This window comes from Triticum aestivum, chromosome 3B (genome assembly GCF_018294505.1).
Source record: "Triticum aestivum cultivar Chinese Spring chromosome 3B, IWGSC CS RefSeq v2.1, whole genome shotgun sequence".
Classification (NCBI taxonomy): domain Eukaryota; kingdom Viridiplantae; phylum Streptophyta; class Magnoliopsida; order Poales; family Poaceae; genus Triticum; species Triticum aestivum.
In genome coordinates this window covers 229,466,384-229,493,364 of record NC_057801.1, presented here as the reverse complement: position 1 = coordinate 229,493,364, position 26,981 = coordinate 229,466,384, and the positions used below count along the sequence as shown (strand labels likewise).

General features: G+C 42.1%; 2 protein-coding genes across 17 annotated transcripts in view; one reads left to right on the top strand and one right to left on the bottom strand.

Annotated features, from left to right (window-relative positions):
* LOC123069466 (E3 ubiquitin-protein ligase UPL6) overlaps positions 1-12,871 on the bottom strand; it is a 31,550-nt gene extending 18,679 nt beyond the window's left edge. For 3 of the 6 annotated variants that reach the window (XM_044492334.1, XM_044492335.1, XM_044492336.1), the window contains exons 1-4: positions 12,799-12,871; positions 12,601-12,725; positions 11,888-11,996; positions 2,562-2,742 (exon numbers count right to left, since the gene is read on the bottom strand). In XM_044492334.1, coding sequence (XP_044348269.1) covers positions 2,562-2,717 — 156 coding nt within the window. In that variant the 5' untranslated portion in view covers positions 2,718-2,742; positions 11,888-11,996; positions 12,601-12,725; positions 12,799-12,871. The remainder of the gene's footprint in view (positions 1-2,561; positions 2,743-11,887; positions 11,997-12,600; positions 12,726-12,798) is intronic. The other 3 variants (XM_044492339.1, XM_044492337.1, XM_044492340.1) reach the window with 1 other exon arrangement.
* A 1,628-nt stretch (positions 12,872-14,499) lies between these two features.
* Positions 14,500-26,028, top strand: LOC123069465 (uncharacterized). 11 transcript variants are annotated; one of them, XR_006432569.1, is made up of 5 exons: positions 14,500-14,673; positions 14,765-14,970; positions 16,118-16,208; positions 24,678-24,740; positions 25,698-26,028. XR_006432569.1 is itself a non-coding variant. In XM_044492333.1 (5 exons), exons 1-5 carry the CDS (start codon positions 22,469-22,471, stop codon positions 25,811-25,813), a joined length of 1,863 nt encoding a protein of 620 aa, XP_044348268.1. In that variant the 5' UTR covers positions 21,783-22,468; the 3' UTR covers positions 25,814-26,028. The 11 variants fall into 11 exon arrangements, 1 of the variants encoding a protein (XP_044348268.1); XR_006432577.1 differs by having other exon boundaries at positions 16,118-16,185; positions 25,698-25,712; XR_006432571.1 differs by lacking the exons at positions 24,678-24,740; positions 25,698-26,028 and adding exons at positions 23,614-23,732; positions 23,824-23,859.
* Positions 26,029-26,981: the final 953 nt, after the last annotated feature.

Sequence of the window (26,981 nt, the reverse complement as noted above, 5' to 3'; positions counted from 1 at the left end):
TACAAGACGGCGGTTCGACCCGCAATGTTGTATGGCGCTGCTGAGTGTTGGCCGACTAAAAGGCGACATGTTCAACAGTTAGGTGTGGCGGAGATGCGTATGTTGAGATGGATGTGTGGCCACACGAGGATTGAGTCCGGAATGATGATATACAAGATAGAGTTGGGGTAGCACCAATTGAAGAGAAGCTTGTCCAACATCGCCTGAGATGGTTTGGGCATATTCCGCGCAAGCCTCCAGAAGCTCCAGTGCATAGTGGACGGCTAAAGCGTGCGGAGAATGTCAAGACAAGGCGGGGTAGACCGAATTTGACATGGGAGGAGTCCGTTAAGAGAGACCTGAAGGATTGGAGTATCACCAAAGAACTAGCTATGGACAGGGGTGCATGGAAGCTCGCTATCCATGTGCCAGAGCCATGACTTGGTCGCAAGATCTTATGGTTTCACCTCTAGCCTACCCCAACTTGTTTGGGACTAAAGGCTTTGTTGTTGTTGTAGTTTATTGTTTTCATTCTATTTACCATTTCTCCATAGTGCATAGACAAGTTATGTTGAAAACTATAGACCTGAATATAAATTTTCATGCTATTCGGTTATCTGCAAAGAACTAGCCATGGACAGGGGGGCGTGAAAGTTACCTATCCATGTGCCAGAACCATGAGTCGGTTTCGCGACCTTATGGGTTGATACAATAAACTTGCTTGGGGGACTGAAGGCTTTGTTGATGGGGGCGGAGCAAGCAGGGGCCAGACCCCCCCCCCCCAAATGGCTCGGCCACCCACAACAAACTATAGCAGGGACCAGTGCTAATTTACAGTAGTTTGCATCCTAATCGTGATTACTTATAGTAATTAGAATCACAACTGCCGTATGGCCTAGGCCCAACAGGAACATATTTTTTGGACCATTCGCCTGGAAGATGGATCATGGATGTATTATACCACCACTACAACGTACATGGGGTGTGGGCTTGGGCCGCAAGGGGTAGAGTCCTATACATATGCAACTCAATTTCAGGATGAGTTGAATGACCGCACAGGCCAAGGCATTACGCCGTCAGCCATCGCCATCTACATTGTCAATGTGAGTTGATTGGTCTGGTTCAGGTTGTTCGACATGGCGGTCGTACTTGTGGGCATAGGTCGTACTTGCACCAAGTAAACTTCTTGGTCCACACAGACCACTATAGCTTCGAGGTCCACACCAACCACTATAGCTTGAAGCTCCTCCTTGACCAATTGTTCCCAACGATCCCTCAACATCTATGGGTAAGCAAGCTCTTCAGCTATAACTTCGCAGTAGAGTACCGGCCTGGGCGCCTTAACACGGTGGTTGGTGCCCTCTCCCGATGTGATGGAACAGCGGATATGACAGCATATGCCCTTTTGGGTGCCTATGTTTGCACTCATGGACGACTTGCATCAGGAAATAGCAGCAACTCCAACGTTGGTGAACCTCTAGAATCATCAACATGAATACCGTCACATGTTATGATGATAATCTCGAGGAACTTTCGTTCAAGTTGGGAGAATGGCCTTGGTTGCGCCTACAACATAGAACAACAACATCCTTGCCAAGACATGTGCACGGGAAGCTTTCTCCCAAATACTATGTACCATTCAAGGTATTGGAACGTATTGGGTAAGTAGCATATACCATCTAGAACTCCCTCCATGAGCAAAACTACATGATGTTTCATGTTAGTCTTCTGAAAAATTCCATGGTGACCCACAATGCAAGATGATCTTGCAGCCAGCCAAGATCCTTGGTGCAAGCATATGCCTTGATGTCAGGCACGTGCTTGTTTAGTGGGAAAGGTACGAAGGAAGATGATTTTATATGGGAACCGAAGTTCCCGGAATTTCAACTCGAAGACAAGTTGTTTGCCGAGGAAGGGACATATGTTATGTGGGGTATACCCTTCACAAGGTGCAAGGACCAGCTTGGGACAAGTTAGGTTGCGGCAGAGGAAAGGCATGTTGTCCTCTAGGTTGTCTTTTAGTTAGGACTGATCCCTAATGGAAAGAGTCAGTTTGTATTTGAATAGGTTAATTGATATATGTTAGGTTCCAAGTCAAGTCACATGTAAGGCTTCCTCTATTTATAATCTTAGTTGGGTTCCAAGTCAAGTCACATGTAAGGCTTTCCTCTATTTAAAGAGGTAGACACGTTGTTCAAAGGCAATTGATATTTTAAAGCAGTTAAAAGTTCTAATTCCCTATTATCTCCTCTACCATTGTTATCTCCCTCACAGCCGATTGTGAGGCACACGCTAGTAGGCAACTCATCTGCCCAAGAGCACCTCCTCGGCACGACATCAACCTTCGATCCAAAAATCATAACAAAACTACTAGCCATTTTTTGCCTAAGTGGCTCCTGCCGGGATTCAACTCTAGCCTACCCCTGAATGACCAAGGGAAAATGTTGTCTTGTTCTTGTTGCTATTGTTGTTATGGTTGTTATTGATGTCGATGTTATGCAAGTCAAAATTTACATTACTGGTCAACAAGTTGCCTAAAAACACAAACAAATACACAATCTTAATGCAGAAATAGAATGTACCGGTACAGCAATAATTAGCTCTCGAAATAAGAAATAGGTCTTTTCCTGTTGAAGATACCCGATTACTTCACATTTCCATGAAAATTTAGGGTTTATCAAGCAGGCCACAAATACTAATAAAAGAACAGAAGGGATAGTTGTACTTCCCAATGGCATCAACAGTTGGCTACCCCATTCAAACCTATTAAAACATAATCACCAAGTCACTTAAAAAAAGGTCAAATTTAATAGTGCTCATGTCATCATGAATGATACTCCCTCCGTCCCATAATATAAGAACGTTTTTCAAGCTTTGGTAGTTTGAAAAATGTTAAAACATAATCACCAAGTCACTTAAAAAAAGGTCAAATTTAATAGTGCTCATGTCATCATGAATGATACTCCCTCCGTCCCATAATATAAGAACGTTTTTCAAGCTTTGGTAGTTTGAAAAACGTTCTTATATTATGGAACGGAGGGAGTAGAAAACTAGACTTTGCTAAAGCTTGGTGGGTGAGCTATATTTCCACTAATATAAAGAGCATCGGTTCTAGAGATCAAAGACATCTCACTTGTCCAGGACGTTAGGTTGCTTCAATGTTTAGCACTCACCACATTTACCGCTCAAACATCCCTGTTTACCATCTCATAATTATCTCCAAAATCATAGATTTGTTGTTGATTGGTTTAGATACAACTACACACCAGGTGCTCACCTAGAACAATTAAAAATTATGTTCGATTATGTTCCTCTTCATTACACTTGATGAGGAACAATATAGATAAGGAAAAAAAATAGATGCCAGATCTGTTTGGCTACTTCTAGATATTTCCACTCTAGTGTAGTATTCCTTTTTTTTCTTTACCCTACATGTTGTTTCTAGAGTTCTCTAGTTATAACTAGCTGTGAGTAGAGAGGTGAATCCTAAATAATGTTTTCTAGAGTGTTCCAGCTATAAGTAGAAGTATGTGAAGGCTTCCCAAAGCCCTATAAATAGAGGTCCTCACCTCTACTTTGTAACCTAGACTATGTATCCACTACCTATAATAGAACTTGTTCTTATCTAAGATCTTGGAGTAGATCTTGTGCTCTAGGAGTTCGGATTGGACTCTTGTTGCCATATTGGCCTACATTCGCCTCCAGAGGGATATCTAGCACAACACGTTGAAGTTGTTCCTTCAAAACTTGTGTTGTACACATTGTAGCAGCAAGGTGGAGTTGCTCCTCCTCAACCTTTGTGCTGCTTCAGGTCATCAGAGCCTCATTTGACCCATACTAGTTCTTGTTGTCCTCTTCGAGAGCAAGCTGCAGCAAGCAATGGAGAAATTGAAGAGGATGGATGCTGCAGAACAGCAAATTAAAGAGCTGCATGAAGATCTTAATCAGAGATTTGACCAGCTGGTTGAGATGATAAGAAAGGGTGTCCACCCTGCTACCAATGAAGGAGATTCATCTAAAGAAGGAAGGAGATGTTCATCAAAGAAGAAGATGTTCATCAAAGAAGAAGAAGATGTTCATCAAAGAAGGAGAGGTAATCTTGGAGCAAGGCCGCCACAACAACATGTTGTTCAACGTGCTTCAAGAAGGCAATTTATGCTGAAGCTTATGAAGGTGAAGAATATGATGATGCCCTTGAAGAACCAGATCTCTACGCATATCAAGAGTACCCAACCCTACATATGCAAGAGATACATACAAGGTGAAAGCTGAGATCCCAACTTTTAGTGGAAATGTTGATACTGAAGGGTGCCTAGATTGGTTATATGAAGTGGAGACTTTCTTTGAGGTCATGATGGTTCCGGAAGTCGTAGAGTTCCTTTGGTCGCATACAAGCTGAAAAGAGGAGCCGATGCATGGTGGCATCGCGTTCAAAAAGAGCGTGGGCTGAGAGGAGAACCTCGTGTGAGAACTTGGCGGCAAATGAAAAGTCTCTTGTAAGGGAGATTTTTGCCCGTTGATTATGACCAGATCCTATTTATCCAATTTCAAAATTGTGCTCAAGGAAATAGGACTGTTTCAGATTACACGGAGGAATTTCTAAGGCTAACAAATGAGGTGCAACCTTGCTGAAACTGAAGATCAACAAGTTGCAAGGTACATCAATGGTCTCGATGATGCTATTCAAGATCGATTGATGATGCAACAATTCTAGTCCGTTTATCAAGCACAAGCTTGAGCCTTAAATGCCGAGAGGTTTGTGAGGACAAGAAAGGCAACTAAAGCTCCATATCCTCCATATCCTCATACCAAAGGCTCGTCTAGGAGTCAGCCTAATAGAGTGGAAGAAAAGACGGCTCCACCAAGGGCAAAACGACCCATCCAGAAGCAAACTAGAGGCAAGGGCAAGTCCAATGAAGGCCCAAAATGTTATAAATGTGGTGAAGAGGGACACATATCCAGCGGCTGCCCACTAAGGAAATTTGTTAACACAACTATCCATGATGGTGAAGGCGATGAGGAAGAATACGAATTGGAAGATGTAGAGGGACAAGAGGTTCGTCAAGAAGGTGAAGAGGTGGTGTGTGTGATTCAGCGTCTCCTATGTTCCACGCCACAACCTGACAACACACAATGGAAGAAAATATTTGAGAGCAAATGCACAGGGAATGGCAAAGTATGCAAGTTAGTGATTGATAGTTGCAGCTGCGAGAATCTTATCTCCCAGAACTTGGTGAGCCATTTAAAGCTTGATACTCATGATCATCCAAACCCCTACACTATTGGATGGATCAAGAAAGGAGTGAATATGAGATTCACCAAACAATGTCACCTGCCACTTTCTTTGGGCAAGCATTATCGCTCAAATGTGTTGTGTGACGTAGTTAATATGGACGCTAGCCATGTTCTTCTTGGGAGACCTTAGCAATGTGATGTGGATACTACACACAAGGGCAAGGGCAAGGAAAACTCTTACTCTTTCATTTTGAACAAGAGAAAGATCATTATCTTACCAAACAAAACCGGAGGTAATATCTCTAAGGAGGAGGGCAAAACTATGTTAACTATCTCCCATACCTCATGAGTTTATGGAAGACTTGAAGAAGGCAGATTTGTGTGCTGCACTTGTTGTAAAGGGAGAAGAGCACTTGACTGCTGAAATTCCAGCTAAGGTATGTAGTTTATTAGCAGAATTTCAGAACATACTTGGAGAGCCACAAGGCTTGCCACCGATGAGAGAAATTCAACAGAGAATTGACTTAATTCCAAGAGTAAGTCTTCCTAGTCTTCCACACTATCGAATGAGCCCAAAGGAGCATGATATATTGAAGGAGAGAGTGGAGGAATTGCTGCAGAAGGGGCACATTCGAGAAAGTATTAGCCCATGTGTTGTACCAGCCCTACTCGCGCCAAAGAAAGATGGATCTTAGCGCATGTGTACGGACAGTAGAGCCATTAACAAGACCACTGTAAGGTATAGATTCCCGATTCCCCGTCTAGGTGATATGTTGGATCAACTTAGTGGAGCAAGAGTGTTCACAAAGCTAGATTTAAGAAGCGTATATCATCAAATCCATATCAGACCCGGGGATGAATGGAAAACCGCCTTCAAGACAAAGGAAGGGTTGTTTGAATGGCTAGTCATGCCATTTGTACTCTCAAATGCACCAAGTACCTTTATGTGCTTAATGAATCAAGTCCTTCGACCCTTCTTGTCCCACTTTGTTGTGGTCTATATCGATGACATCTTAATCTATAGCAAGGATGAGGATGAACACTTTGATCACATTCGGAAGGTGCTAGAAGTACTAAGGGGAAATGAGCTCTACGTCAACTTGAAGAAATGTGTTTTCCGGCAAACACAACTTCTTTTCCTAGGATTCATCATAACATGTGACGGTATTCATGTTGATGATTCTAAGATTGAGGCAATCCGAGAATGGCCAACTCCGAAGACCATTTCTGAGGTAAGAAGTTTTCATGGCCTTGCAACTTTCTATAGGCGATTTGTGAAGAATTTCAGCACTATCATGGCACCAATTACCGAGTGTTTGAAGAAAAGAAAATTCCAATGGACAGATGCAGCTGAAGCTAGTTTCAGTGAGATTAAACAAAAACTATCACAAGCTCCTGTGTTGGTGCTACCCGATTTCAACAAGGCTTTTGAGTTGGAGTGTGATGCGAGTGGAGTAGGCATTTGAGCTATTCTATCTCAAGAAAGGAAGTCCATTGCTTTCTTTAGTGAGAAGTTAAGTGAAGCTAGACAGAAATGGAGCACCTATCAACAAGAATTGTATGCCGTTTTCATAGCCTTGAAAACTTGGGAAGTTTATTTGCTGCCTAAAGAGTTCATTGTATATAGTGACCATCAATCCTTGAAGAAATTTAGAAATCAAAAGCATGTTGACCGCATGCTAGCGAGATGGGCAGCATATCTGGAGAGGTTTAACTATCTGATCATGCATAAATCTGGGATAACTAACCGATTGGCCGATGCTTTGAGTCGTCGTGCATGCCTCTTGACTTCTTTTGAAGCTGAACTTCTAGGCATGGATCAAATAAAGGAGTTGTATGAGGATGATGAATACTTTGGCAATGTTTGGGTGAAGCACATCAGGGGCCAGCCATTAAGTGATGACTATTTGGTGCAGGATGGCTATCTCTTAAAAAATGATCATTTATGCATCCCAATGAGATCTCTGCGTGGCAAACTAATTAGAGAACTCCATTCAAGTGATCTTAGTGGCCATGTTGGACGGGACAAGACTATCGCTAACCTGGAATCTCACTACTTTTGGCCACAACAACTAAAGAGAGATGCTGGCAAGTTTGTTCAGCGGTGCCCCATATGTCAAACTTGTAAAGGCCAAGTCCAGAACACAGGGTTATACATGTCTTTGCCTGTTCCTGTTGCTCCATGGGAGGACATCTCTATGGACTTCGTCTTGGGCTTGCCAAGAACAAGAAGAGGAAGTGATGTTGTATTTGTGGTTGTGGATAAATTCTCTAAGATGGCTCATTTCATCCCATGCCACAAGACAAGGGATGCTCATCATGTGGCAAACCTATTCTTTCGAGAAGTGGTCAGACTTCATGGAGTACCAAGGTCCATCGTCCTAGACCGTGATAGCAAGTTTCTTGCTGCATTTTGGCTCACTTTGTGTTAGCAATTCAACACTGAGTTGAAATTTTCTAGCACTGCAAATCCACAAACAAATGGACAAACGGAAGTGGTGAACAAGTTTTTGGGTAATCTGATCCGTTGCATTTGTGGAGAAAGAAAGGGACAACGGGATTTGACTCTATCTCTTGCAAAGTTCTCCTACAATAACTCCAAGCATAGATCCACAGGAAGGAGCCCTTTTTCCATTGTCTACACTAAAGTTCCAACACATTTGGTGGACCTGGTGAAGCTACCATCAAGGGGAAACTCAAAATCAGCATTGTCCTTTGCTGATAATTACACTGAGTTACTTGAAGAGATTTGTGGTGTTCTGGAAGCACAAAATTAGAAATATAAACAACTTGCTAATTTCAAAAGGAAGCTTAGGCGGCAAAGGTATGGGCCCTTCTCTATCATGAGGAAGATAAATGATAATGCTTATGTGATAGATCTTCCAAACGACATGGGCATATCCAACACTTTCAATGTTGCGGACTTGACTCTCTACCATCCAGAAGAAGTGCTCTATGACGATAACTCAAGGGTGAGTTCCAAACAACCAGGGGAGAATGGTGAGGAACAATAGATGAGAAAAAAAACAGATGCCAGATCGATTTGGCTACTTCTAGATATTTCCACTCTAGTGTAGCATTCCTTTTTTTTCTTTCTTTACCCTACCTGTTGTTTCTAGAGTTCTCTAGTTATAACTAGCTGTGAGTAAAGAGGTGAATCCTAAATAATGTTTTCTAGAGTGTTCCAGCTATAAGTAGAAGTATGTGAAGGCTTCCCAAAGCCCTATAAATAGAGGTCCTCACCTCTACTTTGTAACCCAGACTATGTACCCACTACCTATAATAGAACTTGTTGTTCTTATCTAAGATCTTGGAGTAGATCTTGTGCTCTAGAAGTTCTGGATTGAACTCTTGTTGCCATATTGGCCTACATTCGCCTCTAGAGCAATATCTAGCGCAGCAAATTGAAGCTGTTCCTTCAACACTTGTGTTGTACACATTGTAGCAGCAAGGTGGAGTTGCTCCTGCACAACCTTTTGTGCTGCTTCAACACTTTAGCCTATTTCCTAGAAATATAACATAAGTTCTTTTCTCAAATTTATATCTTTTCAGCAAAGCCAGTGACTATTCTTAGCTTGAATGCTTGATACAATGTATGGTACATGAAACTTGCCACTGTGAATTGCTATGTACTATCTTACTATCTTCATTTCTCAGCAACCGTTTAATATTTAGTAATACTTTACTGCCAAGGAAGGATGTGATTGCAGATGGGTGACTCTAGATTCTGGGCCATGTGATTCTAAGCCTGGGTGTCACCCATAAAAAGAAACCAGCAGACACATTAACCTATCATTTTTTTCCTTTCTACAGTAAGGTCTACTCCATAATGTCAAGACAGGTCATGGTAGACCAAAAGTTGAGATGGGAGGAGTCCTTAAAGAGATATCTGACTGGAATATCACCAAAGAACTAGCCATGGACAGAGGTGTGTGGAAGTTAGCTATCCACGTGCCAGAACCAGGAGTTGGTATCGAGTTAGGTTTCAGCTCTAGCCTACCCCAACTTGTTTCGGACTAAAGGCTTTGTTGTTGTATAGTAAAATCTACTAACTGTGATACAGGTTGAAAGCTAAAGAAAAGAAGACACACCTCGATGGTATGTGCCCGAAGTATGCAATCTAGGTTAGGTGACTACACACCATATTTATCCCCATTATTATTAGCTTGTGATGTCTAGGTGGTTATCCCCTGTAGCATCACCCTACACCAACCCACCTGAATGAAATACTAGGAAGTTAGACATTGTGCCTTTTATCATATATGTATGTTCTGGTAGAGTAGTTCCTTCCCCATCTACAATACTTTTGCTAATTATGACAACATTCGACAATGACATTATAACATGTCAGCAACCAACTGCTGGATCATGAAATGGTGTCCAAGGACAGCCTGACAACAAAGGCCGAGATCGACATGCAACCGATGATAACACAGAGCTTCTTGGCAATGTGTAGATAGTCGATGGCTCAAGTGTGGGGACGACACTCTCAGCTCAAACAAATGTGGTCATCGGTAGAAAGGTGAAACAAGAGGCCTCTGAAACTATAGTACACAGAAACATGCAGAGAATCCATAGATGCGGTCATGTCAATGTTGCTTCATATTCATATGCATGTGTTTTAGTACGTAATTTTGTTTCATATTTAATTTCGAGTTATCAAAGGTCCTTATTCTTTTTGCAAGGTGCGAAGTTAGTCCCGATTCTTCGAAATTGCATATTTGTGTCCAAGAAGTATTTTAGTTGTTCACTGTAGCTCCTACATAGCCTCGGTCAACTTTGACGTGCATGCGCAGTACGTTGACCATTGCTACATAGACAAAAGTTTGCATAAAACGCCTTGAAACATATTCTCTTCTAATCTTGTGCTCCCTCTCTCTTCTAATGTTGCACGAGGAGCACGTAGACACGTGATCCTCGTCACCATTCTCTTCTTCTTGTCCATCGCAACAAACATGGGAGTCACCATCTTGTCACCTCTTTGATGCAACTGCACTTGGTGTACTTGTCCAACGGGGACATCTAAATGAATGTGTTGAGCATCACAGAGTTCGACGCACACACGCTAAGAGCATGCTCATTATGGAGCCCTTATTCGGCATGCACACAATGCACGCCATCACAGCGAGCGACTTAAAGCACTGATCCCAACGCCAAGCCCTTGTGTACGTCGTGAGCAGTGCACTCAAAGAAGCCATCGTCCTCTCCTCAGCCTGAACACTAACAAAGAACTCAGCTTGAACGCTAACAAAGACCTGCCACAAGTCGCAGTAATGATCGAGGCTGAGCTTGACATGAATCGTGTGTGCCATCTTGACACCATATAGGCCACGCGCAGGCCACAGACCATGAAGGAGCATGGCACCTATTCCAACGCATGCGTCATCATCACTGACACCCGGGGCAATGTTTCTTGGTGTGGTGACTAAGAACAATGTGATAAAATAGTAACTTTTTTTAATGCATTCTAACTTTCATATATATATTCTCGATTGACCGGGGGAAGGGGATTGTATCGAGCACGACCGCACTTGAGCACGAGTGCGCCCCGCCAGCAGTCGTTTGCTGCCCCAAGGAGTCGCCTCTGCCGCCACCCTGTCACCTGGTGAGGCAGAGCAAGGCAATTGCCTTCCCCAACCATGCTCTCCACGAGTTCTCCCATGTTGCTACCTATCATGCTCCTCCCATGCGTTTGGCGGCTTGGCGCTTGCTTGCTGGGCACTGGATGTTGGGCTGCTACCGTGGTGTTTGATGTTGCGTTCTTATTGCCTCTTGCTGCTGGTACCGGATTGATGGGTGTTGGGGATGTAGTCTGCTTGTAGTGTCGTTTGTTTAGGCCTATTGTGTGTATCTTGTATGCTTTGTTGTAATGTTGTTACTTCATGCTGCCAACATGCTGATGGTGCTACTGTTGGACTATTGTTATTCAAAACTTTACCACACTTGGAGGTTGTAATTGGAAGTTGGGAGGCTGGGAAGAATATATCATTGGGTAGGCAAGCTACAAGCAAACTTTTTTACTGTTTTTCTGCTTATGTCCTATGTCTTCTTCAAATTATAATACTAGTGTATGATTTATTTTGCAAGTCCCATGAGGATTGAGGAAATTGATGCGTTCAATCATTGAGGACTTGAAAAGAGGCACAAAGGAAACAGATGGGGCAGTATTTTGATTTAATCTCACATCTCAAAATTAGCCTTTGTCTTTATCGCATGGCATTTTATATTAATATATACTCGTTGTATCGCCGTATGGCTGTTTCTAGAAATTGCCATATCCATGTCCCCACATCCGTGTCCCCGTATCGATGCTTCTTAATTTTAAACTACTTATTAAACTTGTGATATGTTTATTTATTTTAGTCAAAAAGTACATTGCAGGTGCGCAATTAGTAGTTCATGAAGAAAACAAAGTAGTATAGCGTCAAAATACAGTGAGAAGGGAAAATAGCAATATATAAGAAAAAAATACAGATATACAATATATGTTTCCTGTATTAGCACCACAAGATAGTACTTCATAATGCAAAAAAAAACTGATATCAAAAGAATATTACGGTGAGTGTTCATTGTCCAATAAAGGTTATCAAATATATTTTTACATACTGCAAAGAAAATAAGAACAGAATAAATAAGGATATTCTAAACAACAGATTTCAATAATTGAACTAACCTTTTCTGATGAACAGCACGCACACAGATGAGTGCAAGCTTTTTTACGTTGTGAACTACAACATGTTCCACTGAGTAATCTGCACCAGCAAAGAGACTTGCAACATCTCCTTTAACAAAAAAAAGGAGTAAAGGTAAATTATGGTCAATCCCATAAATGTATTGAAAATGAATATTATGTTGACGATCTGCTCACAAATATATTCTACAAGACTGAAATATGCTAAGAAGATTGGCACGAATCAAGTTGTGAGCTAAGGATAAGATAACATCAACATGTAGGGGTAAAAATAACATTAAACAAACTCAAATAAAACCATCTCATTGATATAATTTAGGAGAGTCAATACACAATCGCGCTAAAGTTCGTTCTAATAGAGGAATAGCCAGTTACACCCTAGCCTTGCCTAGCGAGGATTCCAGTTCAGTATGTAGGTTATTAAAACTTGCTTTCCATGGCAATTTTGGTAGCAAATGTCGTCAAATGCTTAGCACAAATATTAGTCGGTAACTGCAGTCATACATGTGTGTGTGCGTTTGAGGTAAATGCAGCAGAGGAATTAGCTGGCAAAACTATGAGCCTGAAACAAGCTAGCCGAGCTTATTGTGGTAAGGCAAGTAAAGAAAAGGATCAAACACGCCAAAGGTTACCATGTATACTATACCATAAACCCTAAAACATCACAAGAATGTTATTCTTAGCATCATACTTACCATCACGTTTGGCATATTGTAGAAGCAGGTCACAGACTTGACATAGTATATCAATATCTTTGTCCTCCTTTGCATCAAAAAATAACAGGAATTGACCCAAAAAATCCGAAGCAACATAGCTTTTCCTGATTTAATGGCAACATAATCAAAGAGCTGTTCCAGAACCAGAATAGGTTTTAAGTTTTTGGCTATGCTTACCTATCTAAATTCTGGAAGAAACCTTCAAAAGTAGAGCAGAAGTTTTCTCAAGCTTCAGAACATTTTGATTGTATAGCCTTCTTCCCTCTAAAGCATCTCTAAAGCTTATAAATAGTCAGTTTCCATTGAGGGTCTAGAAAAGAATAGGTAGCAGTTCCTCACTGATAAAAAGCTGAGGGTGGCTTACACAAACATAACACATCTGCCATGTCACACACCATAGTTCATGAAACATGCATAAACTTTTTCATAACCAGTGATCCAACAACTTTGAAGAACACTCAACTATCATTGGATCATGAAAACGCCCAACTTACCTCACATCCCCCAACCCCACCCCACCCACAACCCCACGCACACATACCAATTTAGATTTATCCCGGATGGTCCATGGAAGATCGAACTCGAACGGGCAGCGTGCTGAACTGGCGATGCGCCAACCCCGTAATACAATCGTGAAGGGTTTAAAACAAACCTGGATCTTTATGGCGGAGGAATTCTGCTGGTCTAGCAGCAACTGGCGGTTGCGCTCTGTCAGGTCGCCGGAGAAGGGCATCGATGCCTACATGCATGCTTCACATATAAACACACAAAATCCGGAAAATCTACCAAATTTCGCAGAGCAAGAAAAGGTGAGGCCGGTCAGGCCTTACTCGCAGGTGGGGGATCAGGATGCTTTACCGGAATAAGGATCAGCGTGGCGGCGGAAGCTAGGTTTTAGGTTTGCGGCGGGGTGGAGCGTGGGCTGGGTCAGGGGTGATGTTGGTGTTTCTCAAAAAAAACAAGGTGCAAGAAAAGCGCTGCTCGGCTCTTCGTGCCTGACAGGTAATTGTTTTTGTTTTTTCAACTCAACTTTTGGACCATCGTAACTGGCGAACGTTCGTCAGGAGGGTGGCACATGCAAAAGATTGGTTGGCAGTTTCAGTTCTGATAAAGTTATGTAGGTGACATTTTATTCAGAAGACATGGCAATGTCTTCCCAAGAAGATATTTTTTGTTTAAAAACTGTCACGCTGTGTTCGGATGTCTGTATTGGAGGCCTCCTTATTGAATTGGTTTCAATTCGAATTCAGGATGGAAACTGTAATGGACATGAATACGAATTCACATGCTTGGATGCTCATGGAATTGGGCTATAGAATCGCAGTGAGTTTTCAATAGCAAATCATGTTCGGACGAAGAACTATGGAATTGCATGGTGTTTTGTGCTTTATATATCAAATCAAAATCTATACCACATGTGGTATAATCGAATAATTATATAACAATAAAAATTAACAAATATTCTAGAAATGCATATGACACCAAATAATATTCACACGGCAATAGCAACAATAGTAAATTTCTTACAACAACATTATGGCAAATAAGTGGATCAGTACAACAACACATAGTTCAGATGGAAGAATATTATAATTGCATGTGCACTAACCTCCAAATACACGCACATGATCTTTTTAGCCTATTTGTTTTCTAAAAGTATACATGGCTTATACGGAAAGCCTGATTTTTTTGTTTTTTCTAATTTTGTTTACTAACTATTTTGAATGTGTCGTTCACTAGAGCAGATAAGCTGGGGGGGGCATCTCTAATTTACTGGCTTATGTTGAGCTACTTCTTAGAAAATTCTAAGCGCTACTTCACTTACCCCATCTATTAAGCCATCGTTGCGATGCTCCAGCGGTCCAGCCCACCTAGCGACCCAGGAAAAGTCCACATCATTTTTTTTTACTCAAACCACATGCACATGTCATCCTCTACATAGAACTGTTGCTTTAGTTAAAAAGAAAAACTGCATCTTCCTCTCCTCTCAGTCGATCCCCTTTAGTCCTCCTCACCCACATGCGCCACCAGTTGTGATTAGCAGCCAGCGAAGTAAGATCTAGCTAATGTATTCCAGGAATCTAACTCCTGACCTTCTCTGATGTCACTTCTCGCTACTGTTTTTATAATTTCTCGTCCTCAGGTACTAAACGCGAGCCCTAATCATGGCGACCTAGAATGGGGCACGCAGCAGAGGCAAACTTGTGTGGCTGGGTCTCAGCTCGATGGAGGAGGGCCATCAATGGGAGGGCAGCGTTCAGCCCAAAATTTGCTTGCCGAAGGGGAGGTTGATGTACACGTGCTGGATCTGCGGCACAATATAGAGGTTTTCCTTCCAGCTATTGTCAGGTATTGGTTGGCGGAGCTAGATTTGTAGAAGTAGATCGGGAGCCCCCACAAAAAAAAAGATTGGGAGAGAAATACTTAGTAAGATGAGAAGTGTGTCCGCTGGTAGAAGCGATTTGCCGGACTATATATTTTTCTTCCTTCATAGAAACCGACTCCTCACAGGTGTTTTTTCCCAATTTGGACTAAAAAGTATATTATTTTGATTTGTTGTTGTCATATCTGAGAAAATATTACTTGTATGTATTAGTAATAGACAAAGCGAGAAGACTTGCATGTAGTATAAGAAGCTTAGTTCATATATATGTTGTTAAACAAACAATGGTTGATCATTTGCAGGCCAAGCTAATAACATTGGAGGTTTTCTTATGCTTCTCATGAACTGAAAATGTTAGTGTGATATAGAAGTGCTATTGCCAGAAACATATATTGAAGAAGTTTTTTCCGAATAATTGCAATTTGACATGCATTGAATAGTGCTAACATTCGGACCCTTACTATCCAATAAGTATCATCCTTATCTTGACCAATGTCTAGTATTCTTAGGCTCTTTATTTGGGGAAATACATATAGTCCGACTTTCACAGGATAAGCTACTAATCAACTTATTTGTGGATAAGTGTGTTGTCTAATGGCTGCATTAACATTAGGTTTTCTTTGGCCATAATGGACATCTGAATCTTCATCTTCGTCCCCTAGTAGTTATTTTTGGTTGAACTGGTTTTTGTTCTCTCGTACATCTTTTTCTTTTCCTTGTTGCACATTTGTCTCTGTTCATTTATCCCCTGAGCCATCAGATATTGAAATAGATCTTGGTATCCTTCTTTATCACGCGGAGCTCATGTGACGTTGATATTTTCTTCTTGGCGCCCATCTTCATTTACTATTATCCAGTTTCTATCCGTAATTCCATTGTTTTGTGATAATCATCACATGGCATGTATGATAATTTAATATTTTCTTGCAGGCGATCTATTGTAGGCCTATAGCTATGAACACAAAATCAGAAAATTTACCCAGAAACTCAATGTTAGCATTGTGATAAAACTAAAACTCAATGCTAGCATTGTGATAAAACTAAGTGACACAAATAAGTCAAATGTTACTTCATTATAATTGATATGAATCAAATATTCAAATGTCATTGCAGGTCTCAAGGGTCAGGTTTTCTTCGAAGATATCATATCTCAAAAGAACTCGGATGGATTACCTGATTTAGTAGGTTTTCTTGATTCGTCGTAGTAAGTTCTTGTAATGCTCTGCTCCAGTAAAACATTTTTTTCTAGCATCCTTGAGTACTTTTATCTATTTCGATCATTTTAGGTACAATTTATTCTGCTGAGTGCCTACATTTATGGTTTGAGTTAAGAATAACTATTATTTACATTAGTGAGTTTACATGAGTCACAATTCGTCGACTAATAACAAAAAGATAGTGTCTCATACCCTCTGTTTTCAAGGCGTCCCTAAGGCGTCGCCTAGGCGACGCTTAGGCGTCAGGGCGCCCTGCGAGGGCAAGGCGTCCACCTCGCCTTAGGTGGGTGTCTAAGGCGTCCGCCTTAAGCTATAAGGCGTCCGAGGCGTCTGCCTAGGCGTCCGAGGCGTTGTCTTAGTCCATTTTGTACGCCTTAGCTTGCCAGGCAGGCAGGGGAGCTATTTTAGGCGGGAAACTGGAATCATGTTGGCGCCAACAGGTAAGAGGGGAGAAAGAGAGAGAGAGAAACAGCCCCCAATCCACACACTCCTCCCCCTCCTTCTCTTTAGTGGCTCCTCTCCAGCAGATCTGGTTCCTGCTCCTCTCCAGCAGCTCCTCCCCCTCCTCTCCAACGGTTCCTCCTCTCCAGCAGCTCCTCCTCTTCCTCCTGTCCAGCAGCTCCTCCTCCTCTTCCTCCTGTCCAGCAGCTCCTCCTCATCCTCCTGTCCAGCAGCTCCTCCTCTGCAGTACAGCAACAACAAGCAAGAGCAACAGTAAGGTATACCTCCCTCTCCCTTCTCCCACACCCTCCTCTGCTCTCTTTCTTCTTTGCTGGACTGTTTTGTGCTAGCTGGTTGGTGGTTGCTCACTTGTCTCTTATAGTGGTTAGTGCCTTAGTGGCCAGGCATATGTTAGTGATTAGTTAAAGATAGTGGGGTTAGTGCCTTAGTGGATGCTCCTTGGTTGAATAAAATAATGCATGTTGTTGGCCTGTTGGGTGGATTAGAATAAAGGCTAGTTGAATACTGATGCATGATGTGTTGTGCTCAACAATGGATTAGTTTAATGACTAGTTGAATGCTGATTAGTTTAATGGCTAGTTGATTGTCGCTGTTTGCTACATCTGCATGAGTAGAGTAGTTTAGTTGCTGCCACAGCAGCCTTTTCATATGCCATGGCAGCCCTTTTATCAGTTATGCTAATATTCCTTTGTGTTTGGTTGTTTGCTGCAGGTAGTAGAAGTGTAGCACCATGGATGGAAATGCAGCAGCTGATGGGGGTGAGCCCACCTACGATCCAATGAAAGATCCAACAAGGAAGCCACAACGGTATCCGGGATGGAACTATGGATATTGGTCTGAGCCTCCAAATCGGGATCTTATTGTGTGCGCTCTTTGTGGCAAGATAACTTCTGGAGGGATCAAGAGGCATAAAGAGCATCTTGCGGGCGTCGGGGGAGATGCAATTGGTTGTCCTAAGGCCACCACACAATTGAGGAGAGAAATGGGAACATATTTGAAGCAAAATAGGAGGATCAAGGGAGTAGTAGACTATGTTTTTAAGGCGGTAAGGCGAGGCGAGGCGCTGGGGGGGCGCCTCACTGCCTAAGCGCTGAGGCATAAGGCGAGGCGACGCCTTAGAGACTTGTAAGCAACAGAATTAAGTAGAATTTGGTAGGCATTAAGCAACTAGGCATACAGCCATACACACCTTGCAACTGATTGTTGTAGAGCCCCCATCCTCTTTGCACTTGCTTTTCTCCCCAACAGAATTCTGCATCAACATGAAGTCATGAACAAATATGTTAGAATAATGCATCACTTACCAGTGCACATTCCACAAAAAATAGAAATAAAAGTGAGGCAGCAAACAAAAGTGGAAAGAAAGATAGCAAGTATGAGTGCAACTGCAATCTGCAATGGTCCACATAAGACAAACAGAATAATAGATAATTCCACATAAGACAAACAGAATAATAGATAATTCCAGCATAGCAAAAGGGATAAAGGTGGCCAGCTCAGCTCTCTCATGTCTCTCCACTCTCAAAGTCTCAATCAAAAGTCATCATCATCAAACTCATTGGCATTGGTGTTGTCTTCACCATCTTGGTCAACATTAGTTGGCTCTTGATCGTCATTGCTCACATCATCATCATCCTCAACGTAGTCTGAATCCTCCCCCTCCGCATTGGGCATACTTGAGTGTTGCTCTTGCTCCAAGTCCTCCTCTACCTCATCTTCTTCAGGAATTATAGGTCGTGTTGTAGTAGGTCTCTTGCGTGCGTAGTGGAGACGGACATTTGTCTGGCCCCTACGAAGTGTAGTTGCTGTCCTATGCAGATTGCGGCCTCGAAGGTTTGAAGATGCACCAATAGCCACATCAACATCCTCCCATGTAATGTCTTGATTGTCTTCAGGACAACCTCGAGCACCTTGAGGTTGTGATAGTGATGGGTCCACCCACTCATTGCCCCAATCAAAATCCTCAATGACCAAAGCCTCAAAGCTATTCTCGCCCACCTTCTCACGCCTCTTTTGAAACCGTTGCATATTCTTCCGGTTGTATGAAACAAAGACAAGATCATTCAACCTTTTCCATTGGAATCTGTTCCTTTTCTTTGTATGGATCTACAAAGTAGAAACAACAAGTGAAATAAGTAAATAACTTGCTGAAATCATCATTGAACAAACACAAATACTGCTTTACTAGTTGACTTACAAATTCAAACGTGCTCCAATTCCTCTCACAACCAGATGATGAAGCACAAAGACTAACAATGCGCTTTGCAAACCTTTGTAGGTCAATGGCCCGACCACCAAATGAACTCCACAAATCAACTAAAATGATAAAAACTGACACATATTAAGAGTTTGTACAGAAATTACATTGCTGGAACTGGAATTAACATGCTGAAATTAACATGATGCATTTAATATGACTTACGAGGGTTTCTTGTGCTCATGGTCTCGAGTGCCAATGGATTAGAAAAGCTTTCTCGCTGTTGCTCATAGAGCACAGATTGTTGATCAATCTTTTTTCGAACATTGGCATCCGGTACCATTTTTGCAAGCACATCATTAAAGCAGCTCCTAAGCTCCCCAACTAAGGCATCATCATTTCTGCTTACAATAGGAAAGAACTTTCCTGGGTTCAAAAATAGAGCAGCCCCATACAATGGATGATCCATTTGATTCTCCCAACGCTTATCAACAATGGCCAAGATCTTCTTGAGCAATGGTTGCTTGTTTTGTTGAGGGAAACCTAGATTGATCCTCTCCTTTGCATAAATCATAAGTGCTTTAATCTCTGGCATGGCAGGCTTCTCATCACCATCTGCTACTCTAAGAACTCTAAGAAGTGGAGTTGAAGCTCTAAGGCAGTCCTCAATTGCGCTCCACCACTCCGTTGAAAGTATAATCTCTTGCACATTCAAGCCAACTTGTGTTTTTGCTAACTTGTTTCCAACCCATTCTTCAGATGTAAATAAACTCCTCAATGCAGCCTTGTTCTTGACCAAACTCCTAAGTGTGAGGATGGCTATGGCAAAATGAGTGGCTGCTGGTCTCACAAGATCCCCACCCGTGGCCTTCCTCATTAGACTAAGAAGTCTTCCATGTCTATAGATGAAAGTTGTGACACGTCTAGCCCCTGCAATAGGCTTCTTAAATGCCTTCAACTTTCCTATATCTTCCAACATTAGGTCCAAGCAATGACATGCACACGGGCTCCAATATAGAGTAGGCATCCTCTCCATTAGAAGGTGGCCAGCTTTCTTGTAATTAGCACCATTATCGGTGATAGCTTGTACCACATTCTCTTTTCCAACATCCAGAATTCTCTTCTCAAGCAAATCAACTATCATATCACCATCATGACATACACTTGAGGCATCAACCGACTCCAAGAAGAAAGTGCCCTCTGGACTATTAACAAGGAAGTTAATCAAATGGCGTCCTCTTTTATCCAACCAGCTATCCGACATGAGTGTGCATCCATATTTTTTCCATGCTGCCTCGTGTTGCCTCCTCAAAAGTCATGTTTCCTTCACACAATCATTAAGCAATTTCTCTCTCAGCTCATGTGCACTAGGAGGCTTGTAACCTGACCCATATTGACAAGAGGCTTCAATTGCAACCTCAAACTGCCTACTACTTGCAGCGTTGAATGGAATGCCACACTCGTAAAAGAACAATGCCCACTGCATATTGACATACTGCCTCTCTTCTAGAGTCTTTGTGCTGGACTCCATGGTGCTTTGAGAACACCCAGAGCGTCTTTCATCTACAAGATCCTAGGGTGTTCTTCGTAGCTTGGCAACAATTGGCTTGGAACTATTGGCGGCAGACACAACAGAAACAGGCTTCTTTTTACCTTGCATGTTGGTGATAAATGCTTTCTTATTCTGTTTGGCTGCTGTCCCTGAGCTTGGCCTTTTAGAGGTGATGTTTGCTCCAACTGAACTCACCTCCACAACCTCCTGAACATCATCTACATCTACTACTCCCTTGATCCTCCTATTTTGCTCCAAATATGTTCCCATTTCGCTCCTCAATTGTGTGGTGGCCTTAGGACAACCAATTGCATCTCCCCCGACGCCCGCAAGATGCTCTTTATGCCTCTTGATCCCTCCAGAAGTTATCTTGCCACAAAGAGCGCACATAACAAGATCCCGATTTGGAGGCTCAGACCAATATCCATAGTTCCATCCCGGATCATTTGACCGTTGTGGCTTCCTTGTTGGATCTTTCATTGGATCGTAGGTGGGCTCACCCCCATCAGCTGCTGCATTTCCATCCATGGTGCTACACTTCTACTACCTGCAGCAAACAACCAAACACAAAGGAATATTAGCATAACTGATAAAAGGGCTGCCATGGCATATGAAAAGGCTGCTGTGGCAGCAACTAAATTACTCTACTCATGCAGATGTAGCAAACAGCGACAATCAACTAGCCATTAAACTAATCAGCATTCAACTAGTCATTAAACTAATCCATTATTGAGCACAACACATCATGCATCAGTATTCAACTAGCCTTTATTCTAATCCACCCAACAGGCCAACAACATGCATTATTTTATTCAACCAAGGAGCATCCACTAAGGCACTAACCCCACTATCATTAAACTAATTACTAACATATGCCTGGCCACTAAGGCACTAACCACTATAAGAGACAAGTGAGCAACCACCAACTAGCTAGAACAAAACAGTCCAGCAAAGAAGAAAGAGAGCAGAGGAGGGTGTGGGAGAAGGGAGATGGAGGTATACCTTACTGTTGCTCTTGCTTGTTGTTGCTATACTGCAGAGGAGGTGCTGCTGGACAGGAAGATGAGGAGGAGCTGCTGGACAGGAGGAAGAGGACGAGGAGCTGCTGGACAGGAGGAAGAGGAGGAGCTGCTGGAGAGGAGGAACCGTTGGAGAGGAGGGGGAGGAGCTGCTGGAGAGGAGGAGGAACCAGATCTGCTAGAGAGGAGCCACTGAAGAGAAGGAGGGGGAGGAGTGTGTGGATTGGGGGCTGTTTCTCTTTCTCTCTTTCTCCCCTCTTACCTGTTGGCGCCAACATGATTCCAGTTTCCCGCCTAAAACAGCTCCCCTGCCTGCCTGGCAAGCTAAGGCGTCCAAAATGGACTAAGGCAACGCCTGGGACGCCTAGGCAGACGCCTGGGACGCCTTATAGCTTAAGGCGGACGCCTTAGACACCCACCTAAGGCGAGGTGGACGCCTTGCCCTCGCAGGGTGCCCTGACGATGCCTAAGCGTCGCCTAGGCGACGCCTTAGGGATGCCTTGAAAACAGAGGTAGTAGATGTAGATGATGTTGAGGAGGTTGTGGAGGTGAGTTCAGTTGGAGCAAACATCGCCTCTAAAAGGCCAAGCTCAGGGACAGCAGCCAAACAGAATAAGAAAGTGTTTATCACCGACATGCAAGGTAAAAAGAAGTCTGTTTCTGTTGTGTCTGCCGCCAATTGTTGCCAAGCTACGAAGAACACCCGAGGATCTTGTAGATGAAAGACGCTCTGGGTGTTCTCAAAGCACCATGGAGTCCAGCACAAAGACTCCAGAAGAGAGGCAGTATGTCAATATGTAGTGGGCATTGTTCTTTTACGAGTGTGGCATTCCATTCAACACTGCAAGTAGTAGGCAGTTTGAGGTTGCAATTGAAGCCTCTTGTCAATATGGGTCAGGTTACAAGCCTCCTAGTGCACATGAGCTGAGAGAGAAATTGCTTAATGATTGTGTGAAGGAAACAAGACTTTTGAGGAGGCAACACGAGGCAGCATGGAAAAAATATGGATGCACACTCATGTCGGATGGCTGGTTGGATAAAAGAGGACGCCATTTGATTAACTTCCTTGTTAATAGTCCAGAGGGCACTTTCTTCTTGGAGTCGGTTGATGCCTCAAGTGTATGTCATGATGGTGATATGATAGCTGATTTGCTTGAGAAGAGGATTCTGGATGTTGGAAAAGAGAATGTGGTACAAGTTATCATCGATAATGGTGCTAATTACAAGAAAGATGGCCACCTTCTAATGGAGAGGATGCCTACTCTATATTGGAGCCCGTGTGCATGTCATTGCTTGGACCTAATGTTGGAAGATATAGGAAAGTTGAAGGCATTTAAGAAGCCTATTGCAGGGGCTAGACGTGTCACAACTTTCATCTATAGACATGGAAGACTTCTTAGTCTAATGAGGAAGGCCACGGGTGGGGATCTTGTGAGACCAGCAGCCACTCGTTTTGCCACAGCCATCCTCACACTTAGGAGTTTGGTCAAGAACAAGGCTGCATTGAGGAGTTTATTTACATCTGAAGAATGGGTTGGAAACAAGTTAGCAAAAACACAAGTTGGCTTGAATGTGCAAGAGATTATACTTTCAACGGAGTGGTGGAGCGCAATTGAGGACTGCCTTAGAGCTTCAACTCCACTTCTTAGAGTTCTTAGAGTAGCAGATGGTGATGAGAAGCCTGCCATGCCAGAGATTAAAGCACTTATGATTTATGCAAAGGAGAGGATCAATCTAGGTTTCCCTCAACAAAACAAGCAACCATTGCTCAAGAAGATCTTGGCCATTGTTGATAAGCGTTGGGAGAATCAAATGGATCATCCATTGTATGGGGCTGCTCTATTTTTGAACCCAGGAAAGTTATTTCCTATTGTAAGCAGAAATGATGATGCTTTAGTTGGGGACCTTAGGAGCTGCTTTAATGATGTGCTTGCAAAAATGGTACCGGATGCCAATGTTCGAAAAAAGATTGATCAACAATCTGTGCTCTATGAGCAACAGCGAGAAAGTTTTTCTAATCCATTGGCACTCGATACCATGAGCACAAGAAACCCTCGTAAGTCATATTAAATGCATCATGTTAATTTCAGCATGTTAATTCCAGTTCCAGCAATGTAATTTCTGTACAAACTCTTAATATGTGTCAGTTTTTATCATTTTAGTTGATTGGTGGAGTTCATTTGATGGTCGGGCCATTGACCTACAAAGGTTTGCAAAGCGCATTGTTAGTCTTTGTGCTTCATCATCTGGTTGTGAGAGGAATTGGAGCACGTTTGAATTTGTAAGTCAACTAGTAAAGCAGTATTTGTGTTTGTTCAATGATGATTTCAGCAAGTTATTTACTTATTTCACTTGTTGTTTCTACTTTGTAGATCCATACAAAGAAAATGAACAGATTACAATGGAAAAGGTTGAATGATCTTGTCTTTGTTTCATACAACCGGAAGAATATGCAACGGTTTCAAAAGAGGCGTGAGAAGGTGGGCGAGAATAGCTTTGAGGCTTTGGTCATTGAGGATTTTGATTGGGGCAATGAGTGGGTGGACCCATCACTATCACAACCTCAAGGTGCTCGAGGTTGTCCTGAAGACAATCAAGACATTACATGGGAGGATGTTGATGTGGCTATTGGTGCATCTTCAAACCTTCGAGGCCGCAATCTGCATAGGACAGCAACTACACTTCGTAGGGGCCAGAAAAATGTCCGTCTGCACTACGCACGCAAGAGACCTACTACAACACGACCTATAATTCCTGAAGAAGATGAGGTAGAGGAGGACTTGGAGCAAGAGCAACACTCAAGTATGCCCAATGCGGAGGGGGAGGATTCAGACTACGTTGAGGATGATGATGATGTGAGCAATGACGATCAAGAGCCAACTAATGTTGACCAAGATGGTGAAGACAACACCAATGCCAATGAGTTTGATGATGATGACTTTTGATTGAGACTTTGAGAGTGGAGAGACATGAGAGAGCTTAGCTGGCCACCTTTATCCCTTTTGCTATGCTGGAATTATCTATTATTCTGTTTGTCTTATGTGGAATTATCTATTATTCTGTTTGTCTTATGTGGACCATTGCAGATTGCAGTTGCACTCATACTTGCTATCTTTCTTTCCACTTTTGTTTGCTGCCTCACTTTTATTTCTATTTTTTGTGGAATGTGCACTGGTAAGTGATACATTATTCTAACATATTTGTTCATGACTACATGTTGATGCAGAATTCTGTTGGGGAGAAAAGCAAGTGCAAAGAGGATGGGGGCTCTACAACAATCAGTTGCAAGGTGTGTATGGTTGTATGCCTAGTTGCTTAATGCCTACCAAATTCTACTTAATTCTGTTGCTTACAAGTCTCTAAGGCGTCGCCTCGCCTTATGCCTCCGCGCTTAGGCAGTGAGGCGCCCCCCCAGCGCCTCGCCTCGCCTTACCGCCTTAAAAACATAGCTCATACCTGTTAAGAAGTTCCTGATTCTTGGGAATGTCTAAACATTCTTGTGGCATCTCTTGACTTTAGATAAAAAACTGTTAAGTCAACAGTGAATCTCTCAAACATTGGTTTTTTTTCATGAAAAGCGGAAGAGCATGTATATTACTGGACTTACCATTGAAAACCATTAGGAAGGTCACAATAATGATAGCTATATATATAAGTAATCTGGAATGTAAATTTGGAGATTAATTGTGGTAACCGTCAGAAAGAATAATTAGTTGTAAGTTGGTTTCAATACCTGGGCATTGTTTATCTTTCTTCGTTCTTGTAGGAATTATCTTTCCCCGTCTCGTAGCGTGTCCTTGGATAGAAATTCAAAACAGTAATCTAGATAAAAGTTCTGGTGTTTCTTTCACCTTATTTGACATCTTACATGTGAAAAAATATTTTCAATTGCATTGCTCACCAGGCTATATTTTATGGGTTAAAATTGCTAAGTTGCATATGTAGATCTCTGACTAAAAATGCTTTATAAATGCCTAGAGATTCTTCCAGACTGTTGCATGCATTGTATGCCCTGTTAGAACAATCAAAATATAATTAGATAGAATAATTCTCAGTTAAATATGTAAAGAATAAACATGTTCATCAACCAAGATCATGTCAAACCTCATAAGCTCAAAAGTTGTAGAATTGTGTATTAGCTTCAAAAGCAACAGAAACATAGTTGCTGTTTAAGAAAGTACAGTTGATGATTTAATCCAGAATAAGTTAGTTCACTAAAAAATAGGTACCTGACTTGATGATTCAGGTGAGAAGCAACTCAAAAGGTTGGGGCATATGACTTCATCCGGCATCGGCACCAAGTTGCACGTGAAACTTTGGTTTTTCCTGGCTTCGATCTTTATCAGGCATAGAATTGGCTGACTTTGATTTTTGTGATTGTGTTTTGGTCCCGTAGTTTGGGCTGGCTTCTACTTTCTTGGGTGTGTGCCTGGTTTGGCTGGCTAGATGTGTTTGGTTTTCCATGGTTGTGGAATTCTGTATGTTGTATCCTACTCTATAAATCTTATTTGCATGCACGCACCTGTAAGCAGTTTGGAATTGTGTCCACGTGAAGTGAGATTCCGTTTCCTAGTGTATTTACATGTTGGAGTCGTGCTTGCCTCTAACTCTTGGACGGAAAGACGCATATATTTCCTTGTCTTAAACACGTGTCCAGTGTCTAGTCCGTTTGGACGTGACAATAGTTGTACTAAAAGTTACGTGTTTTAAAGGATAGTTTATTCTTGTACATGCGTGTGCCTACGTGGTGATGCATGACTTACTATCCTTGTTTCATCACATCCAAATCACGATATGTCTTTCCTATTGCAATAATGGTCTCAGATCAAAATCACATCAATGCATGCCTTCCAGTTAGCCTACGTTATCCCTAATTTTTTTCTCTACGTTATGCTTCTATATGCATCTAACGTGACAACGTGAAAGTTCAATATTGTTGGTACATATATTTTTAGATGTTACGTAAGAACCTTAAAATCTCAGCCATTATTATTCTAATCAAACGGTGCAAAATAGATTAGCATATGTGGACGAACGTGATGGCTTGTTTTACTCTTGTTTTAAGTATATAAATAGATGTTCCTGGCAGAATGTTAACATGTTTAATCCATATTGCCGTGGTTGTTGCTAATGATACGTGCATCCTATGAACTTGCTCTTGCCATGGTTAACTTCATGAACATGTCATCTTGCTGTTAGTATGCTTGTTTTGTCATGCAATGCTTTGTGATGAGTGATTCGATCTCGCAAAGTTGTTATCATAAATCTTTTTATGCTATGCTCTGTTTTTCTGCCAAGGCTGAAACTGTTAATAAAACTTGCTATGTTTACATGGGTGCCATCATATCTTCTGTGCCTTTTTGGCTCATGATCAGTAAGGGACTTTTGTTCTATGCATTTAGTAGATTCATGCCATGCCTTCATTTGCTATGATATGTTCTTGTAGCACGTTGTTTGCTTGCTCTAAACATGGCTTCCTGATGTTATTTCTGGCATGTTAGTATTTTCACCGTCTGTGATGATGTTATCT